Raw genomic sequence first — 26,142 nt, 5'->3', positions numbered from 1 at the left:
CTAGCGCTTTACAGCGCGTTCCCATTCACAACTCCTCCACTGAACTAGCGCTTTACAGCGCGTTCCCATTCACAACTCCTCCACTGAACTAGCGCTTTACAGCGCGTTTCCATTCACAACTCCTCCACTGAACTAGTGCTTTACAGCGCGTTCCCATTCACAACTCCTCCACTGAACTAGCGCTTTACAGCGCGTTCCCATTCACAACTCCTCCACTGAACTAGCGCTTTACAGCGCGTTCCCATTCACAACTCCTCCACTGAACTAGCGCTTTACAGCGCGTTCCCATTCACAACTCCTCCACTGAACTAGCGCTTTACAGCGCGTTCCCATTCACAACTCCTCCACTGAACTAGCGCTTTACAGCGCGTTCCCATTCACAACTCCTCCACTGAACTAGTGCTTTACAGCGCGTTCCCATTCACAACTCCTCCACTGAACTAGCGCTTTACAGCGCGTTCCCATTCACAACTCCTCCACTGAACTAGCGCTTTACAGCGCGTTCCCATTCACAACTCCTCCACTGAACTAGCGCTTTACAGCGCGTTCCCATTCACAACTCCTCCACTGAACTAGCGCTTTACAGCGCGTTCCCATTCACAACTCCTCCACTGAACTAGCGCTTTACAGCGCGTTCCCATTCACAACTCCTCCACTGAACTAGTGCTTTACAGCGCGTTCCCATTCACAACTCCTCCACTGAACTTGCGCTTTACAGCGCGTTCCCATTCACAACTCCTCCACTGAACTAGCGCTTTACAGCGCGTTCCCATTCACAACTCCTCCACTGAACTAGCGCTTTACAGCGCGTTCCCATTCACATCTCCTCCACTGAACTAGCGCTTTACAGCGCGTTCCCATTCACAACTCCTCCACTGAACTAGTGCTTTACAGCGCGTTCCCATTCATAACTCCTCCACTGAACTAGCGCTTTACAGCGCGTTCCCATTCACAACTCCTCCACTGAACTAGCGCTTTACAGCGCGTTCCCATTCACAACTCCTCCACTGAACTAGCGCTTTACAGCGCGTGCCCATTCACAACTCCTCCACTGAACTAGCGCTTTACAGCGCGTTCCCATTCACAACTCCTCCACTGAACTAGCGCTTTACAGCGCGTTCCCATTCACAACTCCTCCACTGAACTAGTGCTTTACAGCACGTTCCCATTCACAACTCCTCCACTGAACTTGCGCTTTACAGCGCGTTCCCATTCACAACTCCTCCACTGAACTAGCGCTTTACAGCGCGTTCCCATTCACAACTCCTCCACTGAACTAGCGCTTTACAGCGCGTTCCCATTCACAACTCCTCCACTGAACTAGCGCTTTACAGCGCGTTCCCATTCACAACTCCTCCACTGAACTAGTGCTTTACAGCGCGTTCCCATTCATAACTCCTCCACTGAACTAGCGCTTTACAGCGCGTTCCCATTCACAACTCCTCCACTGAACTAGCGCTTTACAGCGCGTTCCCATTCACAACTCCTCCACTGAACTTGCGCTTTACAGCGCGTTCCCATTCACAACTCCTCCACTGAACTAGCGCAAAACAAGCGTTCCCATTCACAACTCCTCCACTGAACTAGCGCTTTACAGCGCGTTCCCATTCACAACTCCTCCACTGAACTTGCGCTTTACAGCGCGTTCCCATTCACAACTCCTCCACTGAACTAGCGCTTTACAGCGCGTTCACATTCACAGCTCCTCCACTGAACTTGCGCTTTACAGCACGTTCCCATTCACAACTCCTCCACTGAACTTGCGCTTTACAGCGCGTTCCCATTCACAACTCCTCCACTGAACTTTTTTTTTTTTTTTTTTTTTTTTTTTGTATACCTTGGTCGAGGCTCGTATGAGAGCTAACACACAACTCACAGCAAGGAGGCATGAGACAAGAGGGCGGGAGTGGAAGGGACAAATCATTGGGGAACAGACACAGGTGAACTGTGGAAGGGAGAGGGATGGGGATGGGACGGGGAACATGGCGAGGAGAAGATGGACATTACAGGGACTTTCAGGAAGGAAAGCAGGAGAATTGAAGGAAGTGGGCTTGGGTGGATTATCGGGGGTAGAAAAGATCGCGGATTTGGATGGGGGAAGATAAGAGGTGGTGGTGAACAGCTGTTTTGAAAGCCTGGAGGGAAGAATGGGAAAGAATAGAGTGAGGAAGTTTATTCCAAAGGCGGGAAAAAGAGGAATGAAAGAGTGAAGATGAGCAGTGATTCGTGATTTTGGTAGTTTTACCAGAAGGGGTTGTTGGCGGACCTTGAGCGCCCTGTGGAAATGTGGTTGGGACAAATCGCAGAGAGAGCAGGGGGGCAAGGCTGGAGAGGAGTCGGTAGAAGACAGAAAGACCACCGACCAACCTGCGGTGATTGAGTGAGAGGCCCAAAGACTCAGCTTCATTGCGGGAGATGCCAATGATCTTAAAAGCCCTGGTTTCGACAGCGTGAAGTCGAGAAAGGTGGGAGGCAGGAGCACCAGCCCAGAGGGGAGAGCAGTACTCCATCAGGCTACGGACAAAAGCTTTGTAAGTGGTCAGGAGCTCAAGAGGGCCGAGGAAGGACTTTGCACGACGGAGGATTCCCAGTCGGCGACTGGCTTTTGAGGCAAGGTTGGAAAATGTGACTTTCCCAGGAAAGGTCATGGCAGATAGTGAGACCCAGAAGCTTGAAAGAAAAGACTTCTTCCAGAGGATTGTTGAGAAAGTGGATGGGGGGTTTTCTAAACGGTCCTTTCGAAGAGACATAGTGAGAGTGTGAGATTTGTCTGGATTGAAAGACATGTTCCACGTGTTGGACCAGTTTGTGATTTTATCCAGATCTGCAGTGAGCGAAGAAGCTGCTGCTTGCCGGTCTGAGGGATGACAGATGGTACGGCAGAGGGTGGAGTCATCGGCAAAGAGAAATAGAGTATTTTCCAGAGAGTCCGAGAGATCATTGATGAAAACCAGAAAAAGAACAGGGCCCAGAACGCTACCTTGAGGAACTCCAGCCTGCACAGGAAGAGGGGATGAAAGAACTCCATTTAGGGCCACACGTTGACTGCGACAGGAGAGGAAGTCTGCGAGCCATGAGTGGAGATGGCCTTGAATACCATGGGAAGAGAGTTTGGTGAGTAGGGCAAGGTGCCAGTTGTGCGCTTTACAGCGCGTTCCCATTCACGGCTCCTCCACTGAGCTCATGCTTTACAGCGCGTTCCCATTCACAACTCCTCCACTGAACTAGCGCTTTACAGTACATTCCCATTCACAACTCCTCCACTGAACTAGCGCTTTACAGTACATTCCCATTCACAACTCCTCCACTGAACTAGCGCTTTACAGCGCGTTCCCATTCATAACTCCTCCACTGAACTAGTGCTTTACAGCGCGTTCCCATTCATAACTCCTCCACTGAACTAGCGCTTTGCAGCGCGTTCCCATTCACAACTCCTCCACTGAACTAGCGCTTTGCAGCGCGTTCCCATTCACAACTCCTCCACTGAACTAGCGCTTTGCAGCGCGTTCCCATTCACAACTCCTCCACTGAACTAGCGCTTTACAGCGCGTTCCCGTTCACAACTCCTCCACTGAACTAGTGCTTTACAGCGCGTTCCCGTTCACAACTCCTCCACTGAACTAGTGCTTTACAGCGCGTTCCCGTTCACAACTCCTCCACTGAACTAGTGCTTTACAGCACGTTCCCGTTCACAACTCCTCCACTGAACTAGTGCTTTACAGCGTGTTCCCGTTCACAACTCCTCCACTGAACTAGTGCTTTACAGCGCGTTCCCATTCACAACTCCTCCACTGAACTAGTGCTTTACAGCACGTTCCCGTCTCACAACTCCTCCACTGAACTAGTGCTTTACAGCGTGCTCCCGCTCACAACTCCTCCACTGAACTAGTGCTTTCCAGCGCGTACCCATTCACAACTCCTCCACTGAACTAGTGCTTTACAGCACGTCCCCGTTCACAACTCCTCCACTGAACTAGTGCTTTACAGCGCGTTCCCGTTCACAACTCCTCCACTGAACTAGTGCTTTACAGCGTGTTCCCATTCACAACTCCTCCACTGAACTAGTGCTTTACAGCACGTTCCCATTCACAACTCCTCCACTGAACTAGCGCTTTACAGCGCGTTCCCATTCACAACTCCTCCACTGAACTAGTGCTTTACAGCGTGTTCCCATTCACAACTCCTCCACTGAACTAGTGCTTTACAGCACGTTCCCATTCACAACTCCTCCACTGAACTAGCGCTTTACAGCACGTTCCCATTCACAACTCCTCCACTGAACTAGCGCTTTACAGCGCGTTCCCATTCACAACTCCTTCACTGAACTAGTGCTTTACAGCGCGTTCCCATTCACAACTCCTCCACTGAACTAGTGCTTTACAGCGCGTTCCCATTCACAACTCCTCCACTGAACTAGTGCTTTACAGCGTGTTCCCATTCACAACTCCTCCACTGAACTAGCGCTTTACAGCGCGTTCCCATTCACAACACCTCCACTGAACTAGCGCTTTACAGCGCGTTCCCATTCACAACTCCTCCACTGAACTAGCGCTTTACAGCGCGTTCCCATTCACAACTCCTCCACTGAACTAGCGCTTTACAGCGCGTTCCCATTCACAACTCCTCCACTGAACTAGTGCTTTACAGCGCGTTCCCATTCACAACTCCTCCACTGAACTAGCGCTTTACAGCGCGTTCCCATTCACAACTCCTCCACTGAACTAGCGCTTTACAGCGCGTTCCCATTCACAACTCCTCCACTGAACTAGCGCTTTACAGCGCGTTCCCATTCACAACTCCTCCACTGAACTAGCGCTTTACAGCGCGTTCCCATTCACAACTCCTCCACTGAACTAGTGCTTTACAGCGCGTTCCCATTCACAACTCCTCCACTGAACTAGCGCTTTACAGCGCGTTCCCATTCACAACTCCTCCACTGAACTAGCGCTTTACAGCGCGTTCCCATTCACAACTCCTCCACTGAACTTGCGCTTTACAGCGCGTTCCCATTCACAACTCCTCCACTGAACTAGCGCTTTACAGCGCGTTCACATTCACAGCTCCTCCACTGAACTTGCGCTTTACAGCGCGTTCCCATTCACAACTCCTCCACTGAACTAGTGCTTTACAGCACGTTCCCGTTCACAACTCCTCCACTGAACTAGTGCTTTACAGCGCGTTCCCGTTCACAACTCCTCCACTGAACTAGTGCTTTACAGCGTGTTCCCATTCACAACTCCTCCACTGAACTAGTGCTTTACAGCACGTTCCCATTCACAACTCCTCCACTGAACTAGCGCTTTACAGCGCGTTCCCATTCACAACTCCTCCACTGAACTAGTGCTTTACAGCGTGTTCCCATTCACAACTCCTCCACTGAACTAGTGCTTTACAGCACGTTCCCATTCACAACTCCTCCACTGAACTAGCGCTTTACAGCACGTTCCCATTCACAACTCCTCCACTGAACTAGCGCTTTACAGCGCGTTCCCATTCACAACTCCTTCACTGAACTAGTGCTTTACAGCGCGTTCCCATTCACAACTCCTCCACTGAACTAGTGCTTTACAGCGCGTTCCCATTCACAACTCCTCCACTGAACTAGTGCTTTACAGCGCGTTCCCATTCACAACTCCTCCACTGAACTAGCGCTTTACAGCGCGTTCCCATTCACAACACCTCCACTGAACTAGCGCTTTACAGCGCGTTCCCATTCACAACTCCTCCACTGAACTAGCGCTTTACAGCGCGTTCCCATTCACAACTCCTCCACTGAACTAGCGCTTTACAGCGCGTTCCCATTCACAACTCCTCCACTGAACTAGCGCTTTACAGCGCGTTCCCATTCACAACTCCTCCACTGAACTAGCGCTTTACAGCGCGTTCCCATTCACAACTCCTCCACTGAACTAGCGCTTTACAGCGCGTTCCCATTCACAACTCCTCCACTGAACTAGCGCTTTACAGCGCGTTCCCATTCACAACTCCTCCACTGAACTAGCGCTTTACAGCGCGTTCCCATTCACAACTCCTCCACTGAACTAGTGCTTTACAGCGCGTTCCCATTCACAACTCCTCCACTGAACTAGCGCTTTACAGCGCGTTCCCATTCACAACTCCTCCACTGAACTAGCGCTTTACAGCGCGTTCCCATTCACAACTCCTCCACTGAACTTGCGCTTTACAGCGCGTTCCCATTCACAACTCCTCCACTGAACTAGCGCTTTACAGCGCGTTCACATTCACAGCTCCTCCACTGAACTTGCGCTTTACAGCGCGTTCCCATTCACAACTCCTCCACTGAACTTTTTTTTTTTTTTTTTTTTTTTTTTTTGTATACCTTGGTCGAGGCTCGTATGAGAGCTAACACACAACTCACAGCAAGGAGGCATGAGACAAGAGGGCGGGAGTGGAAGGGACAAATCATTGGGGAACAGACACAGGTGAACTGTGGAAGGGAGAGGGATGGGGATGGGACGGGGAACATGGCGAGGAGAAGATGGACATTACAGGGACTTTCAGGAAGGAAAGCAGGAGAATTGAAGGAAGTGGGCTTGGGTGGATTATCGGGGGTAGAAAAGATCGCGGATTTGGATGGGGGAAGATAAGAGGTGGTGGTGAACAGCTGTTTTGAAAGCCTGGAGGGAAGAATGGGAAAGAATAGAGTGAGGAAGTTTATTCCAAAGGCGGGAAAAAAGAGGAATGAAAGAGTGAAGATGAGCAGTGATTCGTGATTTTGGTAGTTTTACCAGAAGGGGGTTGTTGGCGGACCTTGAGCGCCCTGTGGAAATGTGGTTGGGACAAATCGCAGAGAGAGCAGGGGGGCAAGGCTGGAGAGGAGTCGGTAGAAGACAGAAAGACCACCGACCAACCTGCGGTGATTGAGTGAGAGGCCCAAAGACTCAGCTTCATTGCGGGAGATGCCAATGATCTTAAAAGCCCTGGTTTCGACAGCGTGAAGTCGAGAAAGGTGGGAGGCAGGAGCACCAGCCCAGAGGGGAGAGCAGTACTCCATCAGGCTACGGACAAAAGCTTTGTAAGTGGTCAGGAGCTCAAGAGGGCCGAGGAAGGACTTTGCACGACGGAGGATTCCCAGTCGGCGACTGGCTTTTGAGGCAAGGTTGGAAATGTGACTTTCCCAGGAAAGGTCATGGCAGATAGTGAGACCCAGAAGCTTGAAAGAAAAGACTTCTTCCAGAGGATTGTTGAGAAAGTGGATGGGGGTTTTCTAAACGGTCCTTTCGAAGAGACATAGTGAGAGTGTGAGATTTGTCTGGATTGAAAGACATGTTCCACGTGTTGGACCAGTTTGTGATTTTATCCAGATCTGCAGTGAGCGAAGAAGCTGCTGCTTGCCGGTCTGAGGGATGACAGATGGTACGGCAGAGGGTGGAGTCATCGGCAAAGAGAAATAGAGTATTTTCCAGAGAGTCCGAGAGATCATTGATGAAAACCAGAAAAAGAACAGGGCCCAGAACGCTACCTTGAGGAACTCCAGCCTGCACAGGAAGAGGGGATGAAAGAACTCCATTTAGGGCCACACGTTGACTGCGACAGGAGAGGAAGTCTGCGAGCCATGAGTGGAGATGGCCTTGAATACCATGGGAAGAGAGTTTGGTGAGTAGGGCAAGGTGCCAGTTGTGCGCTTTACAGCGCGTTCCCATTCACGGCTCCTCCACTGAGCTCATGCTTTACAGCGCGTTCCCATTCACAACTCCTCCACTGAACTAGCGCTTTACAGTACATTCCCATTCACAACTCCTCCACTGAACTAGCGCTTTACAGCGCGTTCCCATTCATAACTCCTCCACTGAACTAGTGCTTTACAGCGCGTTCCCATTCATAACTCCTCCACTGAACTAGCGCTTTGCAGCGCGTTCCCATTCACAACTCCTCCACTGAACTAGCGCTTTGCAGCGCGTTCCCATTCACAACTCCTCCACTGAACTAGCGCTTTGCAGTGCGTTCCCATTCACAACTCCTCCACTGAACTAGCACTTTACAGTACATTCCCATTCACGGCACCTCCACTGAACTAGTGCTTTACAGCGCGTTCCCGTTCACAACTCCTCCACTGAACTAGTGCTTTACAGCACGTTCCCATTCACAACTCCTCCACTGAACTTGCGCTTTACAGCGCGTTCCCATTCACAACTCCTCCACTGAACTTGCGCTTTACAGCGCGTTCCCATTCACAACTCCTCCACTGAACTAGCGCTTTACAGCACGTTCCCATTCACAACTCCTCCACTGAACTTGCGCTTTACAGCGCGTTCCCATTCACGGCTCCTCCACTGAACTAGCGCTTTACAGCGCGTTCCCATTCACAACTCCTCCACTGAACTTGCGCTTTACAGCGCGTTCCCATTCACAACTCCTCCACTGAACTAGCGCTTTACAGCGCGTTCCCATTAACAACTCCTCCACTGAACTAGCGCTTTACAGCGCGTTCCCATTCATAACTCCTCCACTGAACTTGCGCTTTACAGCACGTTCCCATTCACAACTCCTCCACTGAACTTGCGCTTTACAGTACATTCCCATTCATAACTCCTCCACTGAACTAGCACTTTACAGTACATTCCCATTCACGGCTCCTCCACTGAACTAGCGCTTTGCAGCGCGTTCCCATTCACAACTTCTCCACTGAACGATCGCTTTACCAGGCTCCCCTTGCTGTCCAATCAGGAGCGAACAGCACGTCAACACACCTGATCCCTGTCCAACCAAGCGCGCACAGAGCGTCCGACACCGAGGCTCCGCCCCACTCAGGGAGCGGATAAAAGACCAGGCTCCCTTTGGAGAGGTATTCAGGTTCGGGTTCGTGTTCATGTTTGTGTTGGCATTGGAGCCTGGTTGTGTGTCGGAGCCTGAGGAAAATCACTTGCTTCGCCTGCCTTGCCGCCTCCTCCCTTGTTTTTGCCGATCATGCTGGTGCCTTTGTCCTTGACGCCACGTGAAAGCTGCGGGTTTGAGTCCCGCTACTGAGCCAGATCGTCGAAGACCGCATGAGGCGGACAGGTCCAAGCACAGGCTCTGGTCTCCAGCTCACCTTTCCTCGAGCTGGAAGCCTTCAATAAAGACCTGACGGGGTCCGTTTCTTTTGGGTGTGTGTCTGTGTGTGGGCCCCGTCTCTTAAGTAGAATTGATAAGTGCTTTTGCTCACTGTTTATTGCCTGCCTGATATTTGGATAACTCTGTCCTTAAGTGCTTCGCGCCCCGATAATGTCTTGTAATAAATTTCCCTATTGTTGAATGTCCCTGCTCGTTCCCTGTCATTTATTTTATTGGCTTAGCATGGTGCGTGTTGAAAAATAGCGAGGCAGTAAATTGTTCATTTGGACCGAAGGGCCTTGGTAACCATCCGCTCGGGTTATACACGGTTCGGGCACGGTAACGGCTCGTCCTGCTTGAGGTCTGTCGAGGGTGTGATTTCCCCGGTAGCTTTGTCGTGTGGGTAATTAGGTATGTTGAAGTTTGGCAATTAACCCCACCCCACGCGGTCGAATTATTGGCGATTCATGGTCCTGTAAGGGACCCGGGCCGTGCGGACTTATCCGAGGGTCACGACCTAAATCCCGGTGTGTTCGGTGGAGCCGACTCTACTGCTCCCTCTTGCGGTCGTGCTCGCCACCGATACCCGGCCCCACCAACAATACATATAGTATCAGGCCTACGCCAGAAGTAATTAATTCTAAGCAGTTACTTTTATTGGTTAAAGGTTGACGTTTGCATAGGCTACAGTTTTGCGTCACTCATTTAACAAGAGCGAGATTTGGTTTGCCGTGCACGTCCCCCACCGGTTCCAATGAATGTTTGTTTATTTGGGCCGTGCATAATGGTGTGTTCAGTGCCGAAAATAAAAATAACCCGACGTACATACATGAAGCAAAAACTTGCGTACGGCTTATGTGCATGTATAATACATCATGGTGATATACCTGGGATCATTCCATTTGCACTGGGCCATAGACTAACGCCCAGGCCTAAGGCCCGAGGCTTGCCGATCTGTGCTGCTTCGTGCAATGGTGGCGCATGATTTTATTGTGGTGGAGTCGGGCCAGCTGTCCAGCCAATGCGTGTAAAGCAGTGGGGTCAGGGCAGCTGAACACCGATACTTGTATAATATGTGATTTTTTTTCTTAAATGCTGAACTTAAATGAACATATTCTTAAATGCTGAACTAACTGAAACGCCCTCAATCGATAGTTTCAAGCAAAATTTCAGGTGTTACCTTTCAAATGTTTATTTTTCAATGTCCTATTGTTACTGGATTGTGCAGGTGGTACCGAAGAGTGATAAATTATTCTGATCATTATACCAAAGTGTTCTCCTTTGTAGACCACATGGCTTCTCATATAAAGTCCTTCCTTCATGTTTCCAATGGCCTGAAACGCTGAGTGTGTACGTTATGTCTACTTCCAACTAACGGTCTCTTTGGAGGAAGGAGCCTAATCCATTACAAGCTCAGCTTTTCATTTGGGTTCGTCATATTTTACAATGATTAATTATTCATGTCTTATTTATCTCAATTGATGCTTTTATTTATTTCACTGTGCATTGTATTTGATCCAATTTACTTCTTTTCATTATTTTGAATTTGGCTGAAATTTGTATGAATCCAGTTTTATTTATTTCTTTATTTCTTTATTGGTGGAATGTGGAACAATAAACAAACAAACAAAAATGACGAACCTCCCTGAAACTCCAACTTGTTCTGGAACATCATAATAATGCCATGTACCAAGTTTCAGTTTAATATGTTAAGGGGGATATGGGGGAAAAAAAGTCTGAAAAACCACATGTGGGACGGATGGACGGACAGACGGAGACACAAACCTATAGTACCCTCCGGTGAAACAGGTAGGGGACTAATCAAATATATATTTCTGGGGTAAACATCATGTAGCATTTCTTTATTTGAATGGAAATAACTTGGTAACCTCATGAGAGTAAGGTTAGGGTCGAAAGAGAAAGGATGGTTTCGTGTTAGAAGATAGTGGCTCTTAGTGTTACAATGGTACATCACGAGGCCTGAAACGAGGTGCGGCAGCAATGAGGCCGAAGGGACTGTTTGTCAAGGAGTTGTTTGAAACTTGCTGTGTCAACATCGCAGAGGAGCAGAGAGTACATTACATCAAGAACAATACATCTACAATAGTGATTAAAGAGGCTAGAGATGTTTTGCACCATGGGGACTGTTGAATCTATTGTAGTGAAACTTTACATTGGCTTGTTCGCAATCTCAATTTGCTGTACAACCTACAAGGTTGATTCTGCATTTTTTGATTGATTATACACATTGATTCTGCATTTTTCCTCGAACCCTTCCCAACATGACACACATGCTGAGAGACTGTAATGTACTGCAGTTTAAATGTCAGAATGTCCCGAACACGCATGTTCAGAATTTACGTAATTTTATTTTAACGCGTCGTCATCGTCCTCGTTCGTGTGCTATGTCGTGTCCATTTAACGTGTACAATGTCGTCGTCCTCGTTCCCACCCCCCTTTTCTGCCATATGTTTGTAGTATGTGGAGGTCCTATTGTATGGTAAAATTAAGCCAATTAAATATTGACTTATTGGATATGCAAGGATTTCTGAATTTTTAACATCACCCCCACCCCAACCCCTTAGCGGTTAAGGTGGCTGGCTTGGGATCTTAGGGTCCTAAGTTCGAGCCCCTGTTTTTATACCGTTGAATTAACACCAGGTGGGGTTGACTCAGCCTGTCATCCTTCCGAGGTTGGTGAAATGACTACCAGTGTACTGGGGTAATTATCATTCGGGGTGACATGCGTCGGAGTGGCTACCCGTTCAGGTCTGTACTCCTTGCCAATGAAACTGCCTCTGCAGCACTATGCGCCTTTACGGCACAAAAAGAATGGTAATATTATTATTATTATTATTATTATTATCACTATATTCTGACTGTTCTTCCATTTTCTTATTTTAAAAAAATATATATTTTGGGTCGTGGTTAGGGGATTGTGGGTGGTCAGTGAGAGTAGAATATGTCGGGTTGGGATATAACAGGAGAAAACATGAGGTCATGATAGGCAACACTTTTATGGGCTGGAGGGGGGCGGTCATGAGACGAGCTTTTATCTCTTCCCAACTTGTTTTCTTTATCCTCCCTTTCCGTACTTTTTTTTTTGTAAATTTCACTCCCGCCTCCCCCAACACAGTTGTAGTTTATTGAATGTTGACGGCCAGTCCATAGTTCACCTTTCATGATGTTATCAAATACACTCAGTTGTTATGAAACTAGCCATCGCTTACATTTCCTGTGGTCTGCTATGATGACCTCATGCCTTGACACTTTGATACGATAGTCATGGGAAAAAAAAAACAAAAAAAACCTTTATCGTTCGTCATACAGAGTACAATTAGCTGGAGTCTTGAACTTCACGATAAGCTTGTCGTTGCTTTCATTGACAAATTCCTATTTGGTGAGAGTCTTTTGCGAAATGAAAAGTTCTGAACACTTGTAATCAGTTCGACTTGAGTAAATCGTTTACGTTTCCTCTTTGTGTACCTCGATCTTCTCTGATTCAGTCCAACATTGTTTGTTGGTGCCAAGAATGTCAATGTTTTTTGTTGTTCGTTTCCATTGTAGTGCACACTTAGAGATGTTGGAGGTTTAATTTGTACATTCCAATTGGATACTTGTTGTTTTTTTTGTTTTTTTTTTAGAATCCGTTATTTTTAACAGCTTTAAACGTGACAACAAAGGCATGATGACGCCCGCTTTCTTTTATGGAATGCATTTTTTTACAAGGTCGTCAATTCTCACTTCGTTACTGCTCGCTGTGATGGTGTTCAGTTGCACTATGCTCGTTCGAGGTCCTGCTATGAAATTTCACTGTTCTGACCTTTTTAAGTCTCATTATACAAGACATTAGCTCACAACTTGGCTAACTCTTAGCAGAATTGTGCAATATTATTTCAGTACATCATTATTGGTAACTTCAAAATTCAAAACCAGACTCGGTGTGTCATGGTTTGAGTGTCCGCTCCGAGTGTATGAGGTCGGCGGTTCAAATCCCAGCTGAGTTATACCAAATACTTATAAAATACTGCTTCTGCTTCTTTGCTTGATATTCAGCATTTAAAAAGGGTAGAGCACGGACAAACCATCGGTTGGCAACCATTGGGTAGGCTTGATGGGCCTAATGGACTCCTCCTGCTTTGAAGTTCCTCATAAAGAAACTTGTTCGTGTTATTTATTTAAATTTCATTGTTTTTTTAATGCAAATGGTTCTTCATCATTGTGAGATAGGGCCAAAAACGATATATGGCACGATATCTCAAAAAGTTGTGGACCCGATATGTTCTCATGGATCAGGCATTGCATGGCGGAGGTATGCGCTCTACCGAGCGCCCTTCTCGTATTATAAATTTTTATTGTTTTGCAATCCCTGAGCAAATGGAAGTGCAAGGTGACAGAAGGTAAAATGACAGCGCACTGATAGTGGAGTTGCATATGAACAAGATAAGTAAGGAAAATAACTCGCAGTGATTCAAGAGGGGACGAAAACCAAGAACCTGCAAGTAAGAGGTTTGGGGTGACATAAGATGGTGGTGCCTGCTTGAAGCGATGAAGAGTGAGATCGAACCGCCTTTTTAGAAAGCAGTTCCCCAAACGGAATAAAAGAGGAACAAAATATTGCAGGTAGACGGTAAGCCTGGATTTTGAGATTTTATCCTGTGGGGTGTTACTGGAAGAGCATGTGCATTTTGGAGGAGATGGGCAGGGTCAGAGAGGAGAGGGAGTGAGACAGGAAGAGGGACATTAAAAAACAGAGGCCACTGACTTGTCAGCAAAGTGAAAATAACAAACATCATTTTTGGGAGATGCTAATAATGTTGAGATTTATATGCTACAGAATCTAGGAGAGACCGGTGTGATGTTGCTGTGCTTCCAATCCATAGGGGATTGCAGTATTCCATTCTGATTATGGACAAAGGCCGTTGTGGGCTGTGAGTAGTTTGGGTTTATCAAGGAAAGACCTGGGATGACAGAGGATGCTCAGTCTGTCAGGCTTTAGACGCCAGTTTGGCTGTACGTGATCAGCTCGGGAGAGGTCATGGCTGATGCTGAAGCCTGGAAGTTAATGAGATGGCAGGATCCTCTTCCAGTAGCTGGCTGCAAATGGATCGATGGGTTCATTTGGCAATGATTTCTGGAGTGACAAGGTGAGACAGATTTACCAGGATGAAAAGACATTCCATTTGTCAGAGCAACATTAAATATATTCCAGCTATCAGGATAACCGAGAGGGATGTCGCTGCTTTCTGACTGTCTGTGGGGAGGGGTACTGCACAATGCAATGTTCAGGAGTGTGAAAATGGAAGAGAGGGTTTGCCAGAGCATTGGAGAAGTCGTTTATATTGATGGAAGCCAAGGAAGTAGTAGGTACGACGGGGTAATTAGGGACGGAGCGGGATGGGTTAGGTACACGAGATAGCGAGTTGAGACATTCTGCCTTGTCTCGAGCGTTATCTGACGTGAACGCGAGGATGGAGGGCGTGAATACACCAGAGGCAGACTTGACAAGTTGCCACCAGGACTTTGAAGGATGAGACTGGTTGGAGAGAGAGCGCAGCCTTCAGATTAGCAAAATGGTGTTTTCTGCCTTACCTTAGGGTGGACTCACTTGTGGCGAGCCTTGCGCAGTGACCTACAGTAGTTCTACGTCGCGTTAGTCTGCCACGTTCAGAAAGCAAACTGCGTGAGTGCAACCACCTCAACGCATGATTTAGTTTACCAGGGCCTAAAGAATGGACGTGATAGCTGCACACGGGATGGGATAAGCCGGTGCATTAGAGCAAGTAGTCCTTTGTGAAAGTATTCAAAGTGGGAATCGATACACTCTGCGGTGGGTATGGCAATGTTTGAGAGAGGCTAGATGTCAGATTTTAATCCCTGACATCTAGCCTGTTGCAATCAGCCAGATTTTATGGCGTTGAGGTCATTGTCTAACAATAGCCGGAGAGATATTATGAGCTTTGACAAGAAATCATGGTCCGAGTACCGAAGTTACCAAGGAAGATCCGAGTACCAAGGGAAGAATAGGAGAGATTGTATGGAAAGTTTATCATTTTTACATCCAGGAGGGAATACGTATCAGTTGCGGCAATCCGAGTTGGGAAGTTTGCGGATTTGTTCAGACCCACAGAATCTCGGAAGTCTGGTTAATTCCAATGCTGCAGTTGTTTTGGTGCAAAGCTTACACCCAGTCAGCTGGTATTGAAGTGACCACAAATGAGGAACAAAGAGTTGGACGGAGAAGTGATTCATATTCTGGAAGCTTTGCTTCAATTATGTGGAGAAACATCATTGCACCTGTCTCAATAATCACCTTCTGCAATGTCATTGACTCGGACTGCGTTGAACAGAATAACTGAATCGGGCCCTTTTGTGATCGAACAACTTTTAAAACATGTCGCATGCTTGGGGGTTTTTTTTTTTTTAACAGTGCAATGACATATCCTGCATTTAACACTCATTTTATTAAACAATTCATTTTCGTTTGTCGCCAGCATACTGCAGAAACAAAATCATAAAATTAGTTTACCAGTGTGAGCTGTGGTTTTCCTGAAAACCCCAACGGAAAGGTCTTGGTTTGTGCATCCATCTGGCACGCTGAGATCTCTCCTTTGCGCCCACACAGTCACCCCTTGGAATTGCTGGGCAGAGTTCTTCGTACCACTTGTTGTTGGCAAATGCTTTAGTATTTTTTTGAGGGATCATGTTGAAATACTTTTGTAATAATAGTTGTACTTCAGCCCAACACATGGTGGGAACAAAACTACGGTACTTAATGAACTGTATGAATTTTATATATCGTGCATATACAGTTCGTACGGGGGAATGATATTACCTTAGAACAGATAGAAATGTGCAGAGTAACATGGTCCATGTACGAGTAGCGAGGAGAGGAGGAGATTGGGACCAAACTCTGTGCAGAGCAGTTGGTGCTGCTTGAGCAGTCTCCTCGGCTATTGAGCACAATCCTGGACGGGTCGCCACTCCGACACAGGATACCAGAATGCTGGCACTCATTTTGCCGACCTTGGAAGGATGACAGGTGGAGTTAACCCCACCTGGCATTAAGTCAACAGCTAAGCAGGATTTGAACTCGGGGCCATCAGATCCAAAGCCCACCACCCTAACCATGAAGCCAACACCAGGCATGAGTAGCTAATCAATCTCGATTATACGAAGTAGGGACGCTTAGCTAAAGAATTGTCTTGTTTGAATGTACACCGTACAGAGGATGTTGTGTGATAATAATTAATTAGGGAGTGAGGTTAAGGAAGTTGTACGTATGACCCCTTGTAATGTCCTACCGGATGGGACTGGGTGACCTTAGGGCTCTGTTGGGCAAGGAAGAAAGGGGACATGGACGCGTTGAGGGGTGGAGTGTTGTCTGGAGAGCGAGGGGACGAGCCTGTATCGCATGGGCGTGCTTCGTTTTGGAAAGATTGTGAGTCTGAGAGAGCCTGAGAAGGATCGTGGACTCTGGGGAGAGCTTATGGAGGAGAGCTTCCGTCCTGCCTGTTATGTCGTGTCTGCAGCCTGTTCGTCATCCCTAGTTCCTGCCATGTGCTTTCATCTCTCCTCATCGCCTGCTCGTCTCCTCATCTCCTCGTCGCCTGCTCGTCCAGCAGCAGCTGAAGCCACCCGATTCTTGTTCCCTTTCCCCATCTGTGATTGAGTCCAGAATGAGGTGCCTTCGATTTCTAAAGGTTTTAGTTCTCATTGTATATAATTATTTATTATCAATTCTGTGGTCCTCCTTTCTTCCCCACCTCGACCCGCTGTAGCCTCCACCGTCGCGATCACCATCCCCTGGTTCTTTTGTTATTTGTCTCGGGAATAAACCCCGTTGGTTTTAAAAGAGCGAAAGTTCTCGTGTTTCACCTCACAACTGCGCACGCGCGGAAAGCCGCCATAATTGACGCAGTCCAAGGGAGCAAAAAGCCAGATCAGTCCATCGGTCCAGCGTCGGTCTTAATCGGCGTAGACACGACAAGATACAGTACATGCATATTGGGACGCACAACAATGTACAACCGAAGCCAAAATGTTGTTGCAAGATGATTGTATTTCAAGATTGTGCCTTATGCATGATCACATTGTTGCACTCGATAAAATGATTAGTTGCTGAACGGTAGAATGTCCATCTTTGAGCTATCTAATTTGTGTTCCATCATCCTAGTTTGGTGTGGGCCATGATAATGTCCTTCGAAAGCATTTGCTTCCATGTGACTACTTCCTTCCACTTCCTGATTGCTCAAGTGTCAATCGTATTTTATCCAATTCGTAGTAGCTTATCCGGAGGAGATCCTTTGCCCACTTAAAATGGTCCACCTGTCTTTTATTTATTTCCTTTTTCTTTCTTTGAGTGCAACTACTTCCATTTGTAGAGCCATTGCGGTGTCATTTTGCTGCTCTGTTATCGGGGAAGGTTGCGTCGTTATCAGAACCTTTCTATCTGGCTAACTGGAGCCCACGAAGAGTGTTTGTTTGTTTTTCCTTTTTTATTACTATTTTCTTATTTTGGCTCTATCTTCAGACTGTGAAAGTTGATATACATATTTGACATGTAACAGTTTGTGAATTAAAGATGTGCTTTGGTTGAGATGGATCGTAAAGGAAAGATACAAGCAACTCTCTCTATCGAGTGCAGCCTGTGGCTGCTGATCGCATCATTGGTTGGGACGCGGCTATGCCGCTGATGCAGTGTCCCCCCATTACCAGTACACTGGTGCTCATTTTGCCGACCTCAGAAGGATGACAGGCTGAGTCAACCCCCTGGTGTGTATTAATTCAGCGGCCCAAGGGGGCTTGAACTCAGGACCCAAGGATCCCAAGCCGCCACCATAACCACTAAGCCAACACCAGGCTTTCATACAAGCAACTGAGAGTTCACAACAGCCGTTCCTTTTGACAGAATTTGAATGGTTGTGCTTTTATGTTGTGACCTTTATTTTATGACAATAATAATTTTTTTTTTTAATTCAACGTTAAAACAATTCTGAGTTAAACTTTGCGTGATCTTGAGAACTTCAGAATTGTCACATGGTTTCGATCTTTTTTTAAAAATTATTATTAAACTTTTTTTATTTTGCAGTTATTGATGTTCTCAAATGAGCTAAATAACAAGGTAGATTTGCAATGGAGCTATGGGGAACAAGCTGACAAGAGCAGACAGGTGAACAAGGTTAGAATCATAAAACTCGGGGTTAGTTGGGAGTTTACATGAGATGGCAGCTCGCTGCCATTTGAAGGGCTGTAGGGAAGGATCGGGACCAGTTCCTGTTTATGTTTGCTTTATCCGTTAAAGAGAATATTTGAGAGGGATTGGGGGGTCATTAAAAAGATAGGTGAACGTGATGTGTACCATTTTGCAGGAGCCCTCTGATTTGGAGATTGATGTGGATGACTTGCTGGAACTAGAGAGTGATGAGGAACGAGCAAAGAAAGTGCGGGTAAGATCGGAGGAAGGTCCTCCATTTAATTTGTCACTCTTCCGTTTTAAGCATCCATTGTATTGATCTCCTGTTTTCATCACCTGCCTTAGTTTGAACAAATTATTCGATAACGATATCACAACACAACTAAAGTACAATCTTGTACTTTAGCATATTTCTTAAACATTTGACAGTAATTAATGCCTTGGCATTGGCAAAACAAGAATGGCTTTGTTGGGTTAGTAAGAAGGAAATGGATTTTGAGTTTCTCCATGAAACAAGATAGATGGTGCACGGAAATACCGTCAGGTGGACAGCAACCTCCTGACCATACCTTGGTGTTACCATCACGCCAAGGGCTCAAGATACACGGGGGTGGTGGGTGAATTCGCCCTCAAAAGCTCCAAAACTGCCCTCAAAAAAAAAAAGTCTACAATATATTTTCCGTTCCCTGCTCGACGGACGATGACTAGCGATCTGCTTGCGGGCACGGCCATCGTGTTTATTTACCACATCGGGCGTAAACAGTAAAGTCTTGCAAGCACAAGTACACTTTGCAGCTTCGCCGATGAAAAAGACAATCCTGCAACAATCTCTCGCTAAGTTGGCTGGTTGTGGGTTATGATACGGCGTCTCGCATATTAGATGGAAGCATGGCGCATGATGGAATCGGTATCACGACCGGTTTCTGATTCGACCTAAACCTGCGCAACCCACCGGCACGACAGAAACTTCAAAAGTGCCTTCGAGGTCATCTTCTGAAACGACAAAGACCGGTGCATGTACTGTCCGTTACATGTTCCCATGCTAAAAGAAAGCAGAAGAAGAAGCCTGTTTACAATGGAAGCTGGACTGGATTTGGATGCAACGAATCAGCGACGGGAGGTTGCAAATACACTGCAAAGCCTGCTTGCCATATTCCTTAAATGTCTCATCAGGTAATGAACCAAAAAAGTGAACAATGGGTCAGAAAAGCCATTGATGTTAAAAATGCCATTGCTATCCATTTTTGAAAACTGCAAAAAAAAAAAAGTCAATATAAAAGAAAACGAAAAAATAACTCAACACAAATACATTAGGTAATGTTACTATGAGACTGCTTCACCGAGCAAAGAGTTAGTGAATGTGGAAAAGGAGCTCCTGAAAATAAAATAAAAATAATCCCCAGAAATCAAAAATTAGTGCTCGAAAAAAGTAAGCTGGGAAGTTTTTTTTTATTATTTTTTTTTTTTAAAAAGAACCCTCAAATATATGTTATTTTGAGACTTGCGTCACGCTGAAGCTGACACTTTAAGGATAGTTGAACTATCACTGTTTTTCACAAGCCAATGCCGAGCGGTTGTTGGCGGTGTATGATCCAGCAGGGTCTATTACCGTGCCAGTTAGAAAGCAGGATCACAATAAATTTAGCCCTCCAGGAATCGAGAGATAGTCCCAGCACAGCGCCAACTGGTCGGAGCTGATCCATGGGAGCCCAGAGGTCCAAACTGAGGCACATTAGCTCTTCCACGAGTCTTGACTTTGTATACCAAAAAAAGGAAAAAAAGATTGACTGTGGCAAAGACTGTGCTTTATCTGGTCCGGGGTTTTATACCCAACCCCCTCCACAGCCTCGGAAACAAATCCCCCCCACCCCCGCGCGCTGACAGACAGCCGCCAGGAGAAGGGGTAATCTCCCTCTGTCGGCGGAGGGAAGGAACATGCAATGCCGTCCCCATCCTTGCCGGCTCCACATAGTCCCATAGAGTGGAAGAAATGGATGGTACACTTTAATCTATCTTTCTTTAAATCGGACAATGCCTGTCTCATTGTGGGCAACACTAAAGACTCCTCACCCAAGACACTCCTCAATATAGGTAAGAGATGTTAAGCTGCGCGAACATACATGGTGTCCAGGATCTTAATCTAACGATGAACCCCTCCCCCGTAGACGTGACAGCACAGTCGTATCTCTTTTAAGATGCATTCTTTAAGACTCGTTTGATTTAAAAATAACAAAAAAAAAAGTATGACGTAATAAATTCCACAGTTTCAAAAACTTTTTGCAATTATCTTGTCCAAGTTATTCTCGAAGATAATTATTTATCCAGGTGAACATCTACGATTGTAATTGTGATGCTTGACCCTTTTGTTTTAAAATCGCAGGAACTGATTCAAGGGTGCGCAAAAGATCCAGAGGTAAGAACATAGCTGTGGATGCCCAGTGTGGCTTCCAAAGTCCCCCTGGTTGGTCTCCCAATCACACTTTTGTTTTGTCATGTTTTTTTTTTTTTAAATTGTCATTTATTTATTTATTTTCCTCATTTCCTTTTAACATGGGAAACGCTTGTTGAATGTACGTACAATGGTTAGGGTAGTTGGTAGCTCAGCTCCCCATGTTTTATTTAAAGCTCAACCTTGATTCGTTAGTTTCTTCATCAAAACCTTCATCTCTGGCAGTCTAAAACGGTGAATTGCCATCTCACGAACTTCATATGGTATTTCTCATGATTTTGGGTGAAATCGATGCAGCTTTGGTGTCGCCATGGTTACATTGATACAGGACGTCCAAAGGATGTAATCGAGTGACTCGAGTAACTTGCTGTTGGGTGGTTCTCAGCGGTTCCCTTTTTCATTGTTTACATTTTGGCAATTTTATCTCTTCTATTATGAAAGCAACAATCACCTTGACGTATGCATTCAAAAATAGTGAGCAATAGTCATTGATTCGCAATATTCCACAACATCCTACTCCTCCTCGTGAACTAGTTTATTCAGTCCCACCTGAGACTGTCCTGTTCGTCCTCTGGAGTCGAGACCTTGGTGCATTGAATCCTGTGGAGAGGTGGTTGTGGTCAGGCAGCTTGCTTTCTCAACACGGAAGGCTACCCCGACTGAGGGTAACTTTAAGTTGCTCCATAATCAAAAAGGAAGACCAAATACTGCATTGGAGTCATCAGGAGGAACCCGAATAAATAGAGCAAAGATCGAGTCATCTGGAGGAACCTGGATAGGATTCGGGTTTCAGTCGCTAGTCCACAACCCTCAAACCCATCGAGGCGCAGCTAAGTGAGCCTTACAAAAAACTTTCTGCAAGAATTTCATTCAAGAGGTGAATGAAACGCAGCGAGAATAGGAAGTGGAAGAGAAAGAGGAAGGTGGTGATTAAGTGGAAAAGGAACAAACTAACCAACAACTAATAAACAAAAAGTGGTGAGGGAGAGGAAGGGGGGGGGGTAATAACCTGAAAAAAAAAGGAGTGCTTGAGAATAGGGTCATTTGGGGTAGAAGAGATCATGAGTATGGATGAGGGATACCCTGAAGTAGTGGTGAACATCTGTTTTGAAGCCCGAGAGGGAAGAATGGTACTGAACAGACTGGGAAAGTTGTTTCCACAGGTGAGAGACAAGAGGAACAAATGGGTGGAGGTGGACAGTGAGCCTGGATTTTGGGAGCTTAACAATAAGAGGATTACTGGCACACCGTTGGAGTCACTTCGGGAGTCTCTTGTATGTGTGCTCTTCAGCCTGTCGCCCTGTCCTTGTACTTCTCATCGACGTCAGTCAGCACGCATCACTCGCATTCACAATAAAGGTGCAAAAAATAGATCCCATCATTTACAGAGCAGGATACTTAAATTTATATTCAGTGTCGTGGAATACATCATCACTGCCAATGAGGTCTTTCTTCTTAAAACAGCCTGATCTCTGGAAATCAGGTTGGATTCTGGCCCAGTCACTAAACACTGGACATGCTGCTGTTCCTCTCTCAGAAATTGACAGAGGCTTGAAATCTCAAACGCGGTCAGACCCATCTCCTTGGAGATATCTCAGGCATTCGACACGGTTTGGCATCCTGCTCTGCTTGCGCAGCTTACTGCCTCGTTGTCACCATGGCGTCCTGGTTCAAAATACAGCACCGCTTTCATACCTAGCTATTTTTACTTCCTTCACTCATGTAGTCAACATGTTTCTCTCAATGGAACCCTCTACTACTCGCTTCTCCCAGTGGAGGCTTGAATGCCCCAAGGCAATGTCTTTAGCACAGTCTTCTTCATGGTCAACATAAACAATTTCTCTGATATTCTAGAAAACCCTTCTTTCTTTTGTTTATTTTTTTTTTTTTTTTTTGCAGATGACTTTACATTGTGTCAAAAAGTATCCCATCCCATTGACACACAGCAGCCACATTGCAATTCCCGATCAACCACTGTGCTGATTGGGAATTGGTTCGATGTTGGCCTCATGTATGGAACACGTCCTTCATTCCTGTTCAATCTCGGTGTCAGCGTGTCGTGCATTATTGAAGCCATTTCTGCCATTTACTTTTCTCTGATCATTTGTCGACAGGCGTCATTGCCAATTTGCATGTTCATCTCGGACAGCTATGTCGTTTTCACATAATAACTTAACTTTTGTTTCCACTGACGTCGTGCTTGAGGGAGTGTACACATCACCATGCTGGTCCTCTTCAATGCATATGAACATGTTTGATTGAATGTGCCATTGAAACGATCCAAGCCTTGTGTGGTGTGTTATGGAGGAATGCTCAACTAACCCGAATGAACTGAAGACTGACAAGCTTGTCGCCACTTCCCACCAACCTGAACCCTTCAATAGCAAAAGGAACTCGAACGGCACTCGGTAGCGCGCACACCTCCGCCAGGCTGAATACTGTGACGTCCACGGGATTTGAACAGTCCCGCCAACGTAGAATGAGCCGAAACAATGGAGGCGGTTTATTTTTTTATAACCCAAAGATGGCGGTTTTAATCGCTCCACAGCAAACGGGACGAGGAAGGTGGCACGAGTCGCTTTTCACTGAGTTAATAATGTTTATTTCTCTAACAGAAATAATAATAAGACTCGGCAAGAGGAGGGATCCGGGGCGATTCGACGGGATGGTGGTGTGGGTTCGGACGTGGGGAAAACACAAACAATTCCAATGGATATACAAATCTCAAACCCTCTAAGGTGCCAGGTACACACACACACACACACACACACACACACACACACACACACACACACACACACACACACACACACACACACACACACACACACACACACACACAAAACGTAGCTGGTCCTGGTGGTCAGGCTGGCCCGTGGTGTAGATGCAACAGTCCCTGGATTGGCGTCGGACGAGCTGGCGTTGCGCTCATCAGGGGCAGGAGACACCGTGGTGCTGTAGACCTCCTGGTGTCGGCCCAAGTCCGCTCACAGCCGCCAGGGAACCAGTTCTGGCGCCAAGATGCGAGCAGGAGAGGGAGGCAGGTCCGCCCGCCGTTCAGCCCCATACTCCGAGCCAGCAGAACCCCAGAGCCAACCGAGGTGAAGCACGAGGCACAGCAAGGCCACGAGACACGACGAATCGAGGAACGAACCAGTGCAATAAGAGAGCACGCTCCGAGACCCACAGCCTCGACCAGACCCTTTCTCTTTATCAATCTTCTTCTTCCACCTCTTTTCCCCGAACAGAACCTTTTTATACTTGAGTCCTCGGCACTTCCAATCGAGCCGTTTTATTGGCCCTCCGCCGTCGCCTTCCGCCAATCGTGATCAAGGGGCGGAGCCATCCGCAGCACTGTCCTGTTACGTCACGGCAAGCCTCCAGGGAATACTAAAAGGGTTTACGCAGACACACTTACCCTAACCCGTCTCCCTATCTAATTACGTGACAATTATCATTTCCCCCTTAAAGAAATGAACATTTACTAGACAACTTATCACCACTGAATTGCTACTTATTACATCGAGATCCTGGTAAACTCGAACAGCATGGCATACCTAATTAAACATCCTAATTACCCTTTGAATGCATACCCCCCCCCCCCTCAGACGTAACAATACTTTACGTTTTATATCCCACTGAAAGGCCGGATCTGGATCCAGACCTTAACTAAAATCAAATCGGCTAGTTCTTGTCACCTAACCAACTCGTCCACCTAGTTTTCTCATAACTCCTCCACAAGTTTTTGAAATATCATGCTGTATATCGTTTTTTTGGCCCCGTCTCTCAATAGTGGAGTCACTGAAAAGATTATTGTATCCGGATTCAGATCTTCACCAAAATCAAATCAATTCTTCCTTGTCACACCCAACCTGTCCACCAAGTTCCGTCCGAATCCTTCCACAACTTTTTAAGATATCGTGTTCATTGACAGACAGGGGTGAAAACATAACCTCTGTTCACCTTCGGTGTCGGAGGTAAAAAGCATCGACACCTGTCCCAAAAGATAAGGTGAAAGATGATTGATTGTCTCCAGTAATTGCAGGTGACAGATCATGTACATTTAATAATCGTGTTTGAAGCTTTGTTGCCTATGTAATTGCGCATGGTCACGTACCTTTAACCTCGACATTGTGTGCTTATTCGAAAGAGGAACAAGTTTTTGAAATAATTTCTGTAAAACTAATTTATGAATGCCCCCACCCCACCTCCCCCCCCCATCCCCCAACTCGTCTCCCCTCCCACCACCTCTACCACTTTGTAAAAATTGCCATGTTTTTATTCTCAAGATTTTCTCGTAAATTCCTTCTTGGACATGTCTTCGTGCATGATTGACTATCAGATTATAAATGTGTACCGAACCTAAACAGAAGAAACATTGTTCTGCATGGTGTGTTCCGATCCAGGAATTTATTCGGGAGCTCGTGACCAGGTTAAAGGGCATGGAGAAGCTCAGCACACCCGGGAAGAAATAATGTTTCTCATCATGCAGGTCAAGTGTACCCAGAGGTGCATAGCGAAATGCTCTTGTAAGACTTGTGGGGAACTGTGTGTCGGGGTGGGTGGGGGAGGGAGGGCAGGGATGAAAACCACACAAGAACTGTCACGGTGTGGAAGGTCAGAGGCCAATGCCGGAATACTTGAGATTTATTTTCCACAATGGGGTGTGACACCATTTCATGTAAACATTCTAGAGTTGGTTTTTCTCCTAATTTTATTTTTATTACCAGATCTCAGTGCCTGATTTTAACTTTTTCGTTTTTTTAAACTCCTTCACCTTGTCCAAAGAAGTATGTCACTCTAGGTTGGCATGTTCACCAGGCCCCTTCGAGGTTGCCACGTTCACCCAGGCACCTACTTGGCAGCCTGTGTGTTTTTGACCAAAATCTGCTCCTGTCAGGTTCTATAATCACCATTCAACACAATGATACAGCGGAAGTGGATTAGTGGAGCCGAGAGTTTTCCATGACAAAGACATCACCAGCATTTCGTTAATCAAATCGGTTGTTTGGCTCGATGGTCCAAAATTATGTCATGGAGTTATTTTTGTCACCATGGGTGCGTGCGTCCAAGTGCTCGCTCCATACATGTCATGGTTTACACGTTACTCGGGGCATTTATTCTTGGCACAGAAGCGCATCAAATTATTCCCGTTACCGGTGTAAAGGCTCTGGTACACCTCGGTGGTGCAAACTCATTTTGGGCAAAATTATGATTGTTGTTGGTGGCTTTGATCTTCATCGAACCGAGTTTAGAGCTCACAAGTTGGACAATGCATGTACTCAGCTGTGGACATTGTACTGCAGACGTGTGGTATAACTGCAGATGGTCTCGGAATAAGGTCGACGATGGTACGCGCAAGTCGTTCAAAAGCCGATACAAGCCGGAGCCAATGCATCGGTGAACATCATTCCCGAAAAAACTACCGAAATACCTGTTGAGG

The 26,142-nt window shown here is 46.5% G+C and overlaps 1 protein-coding gene across 1 annotated transcript in view; it reads left to right on the top strand.

Moving 5' to 3' along the window:
* Positions 1–25,445, top strand: part of LOC147020517 (protein phosphatase 1 regulatory subunit 14B-like) — a 42,994-nt gene extending 17,549 nt beyond the window's left edge. The window contains exons 2-4 of the mRNA XM_085895915.1: positions 18,426–18,503; positions 20,631–20,663; positions 25,106–25,445. Coding sequence (XP_085752041.1) covers positions 18,426–18,503; positions 20,631–20,663; positions 25,106–25,174 — 180 coding nt within the window. The 3' untranslated portion in view covers positions 25,175–25,445. The remainder of the gene's footprint in view (positions 1–18,425; positions 18,504–20,630; positions 20,664–25,105) is intronic.
* The last annotated feature ends 697 nt before the right edge of the window (positions 25,446–26,142 follow it).

Source organism: Eptatretus burgeri, chromosome 9 (assembly GCF_056783735.1).
Source record: "Eptatretus burgeri isolate ZD-2024b chromosome 9, Ebu_testis_v1, whole genome shotgun sequence".
Classification (NCBI taxonomy): Eukaryota; Metazoa; Chordata; class Myxini; order Myxiniformes; family Myxinidae; genus Eptatretus; species Eptatretus burgeri.
The sequence above is the reverse complement of the archived record's forward strand: the minus strand, read 5'-3'. Positions and strand labels throughout refer to the sequence as shown.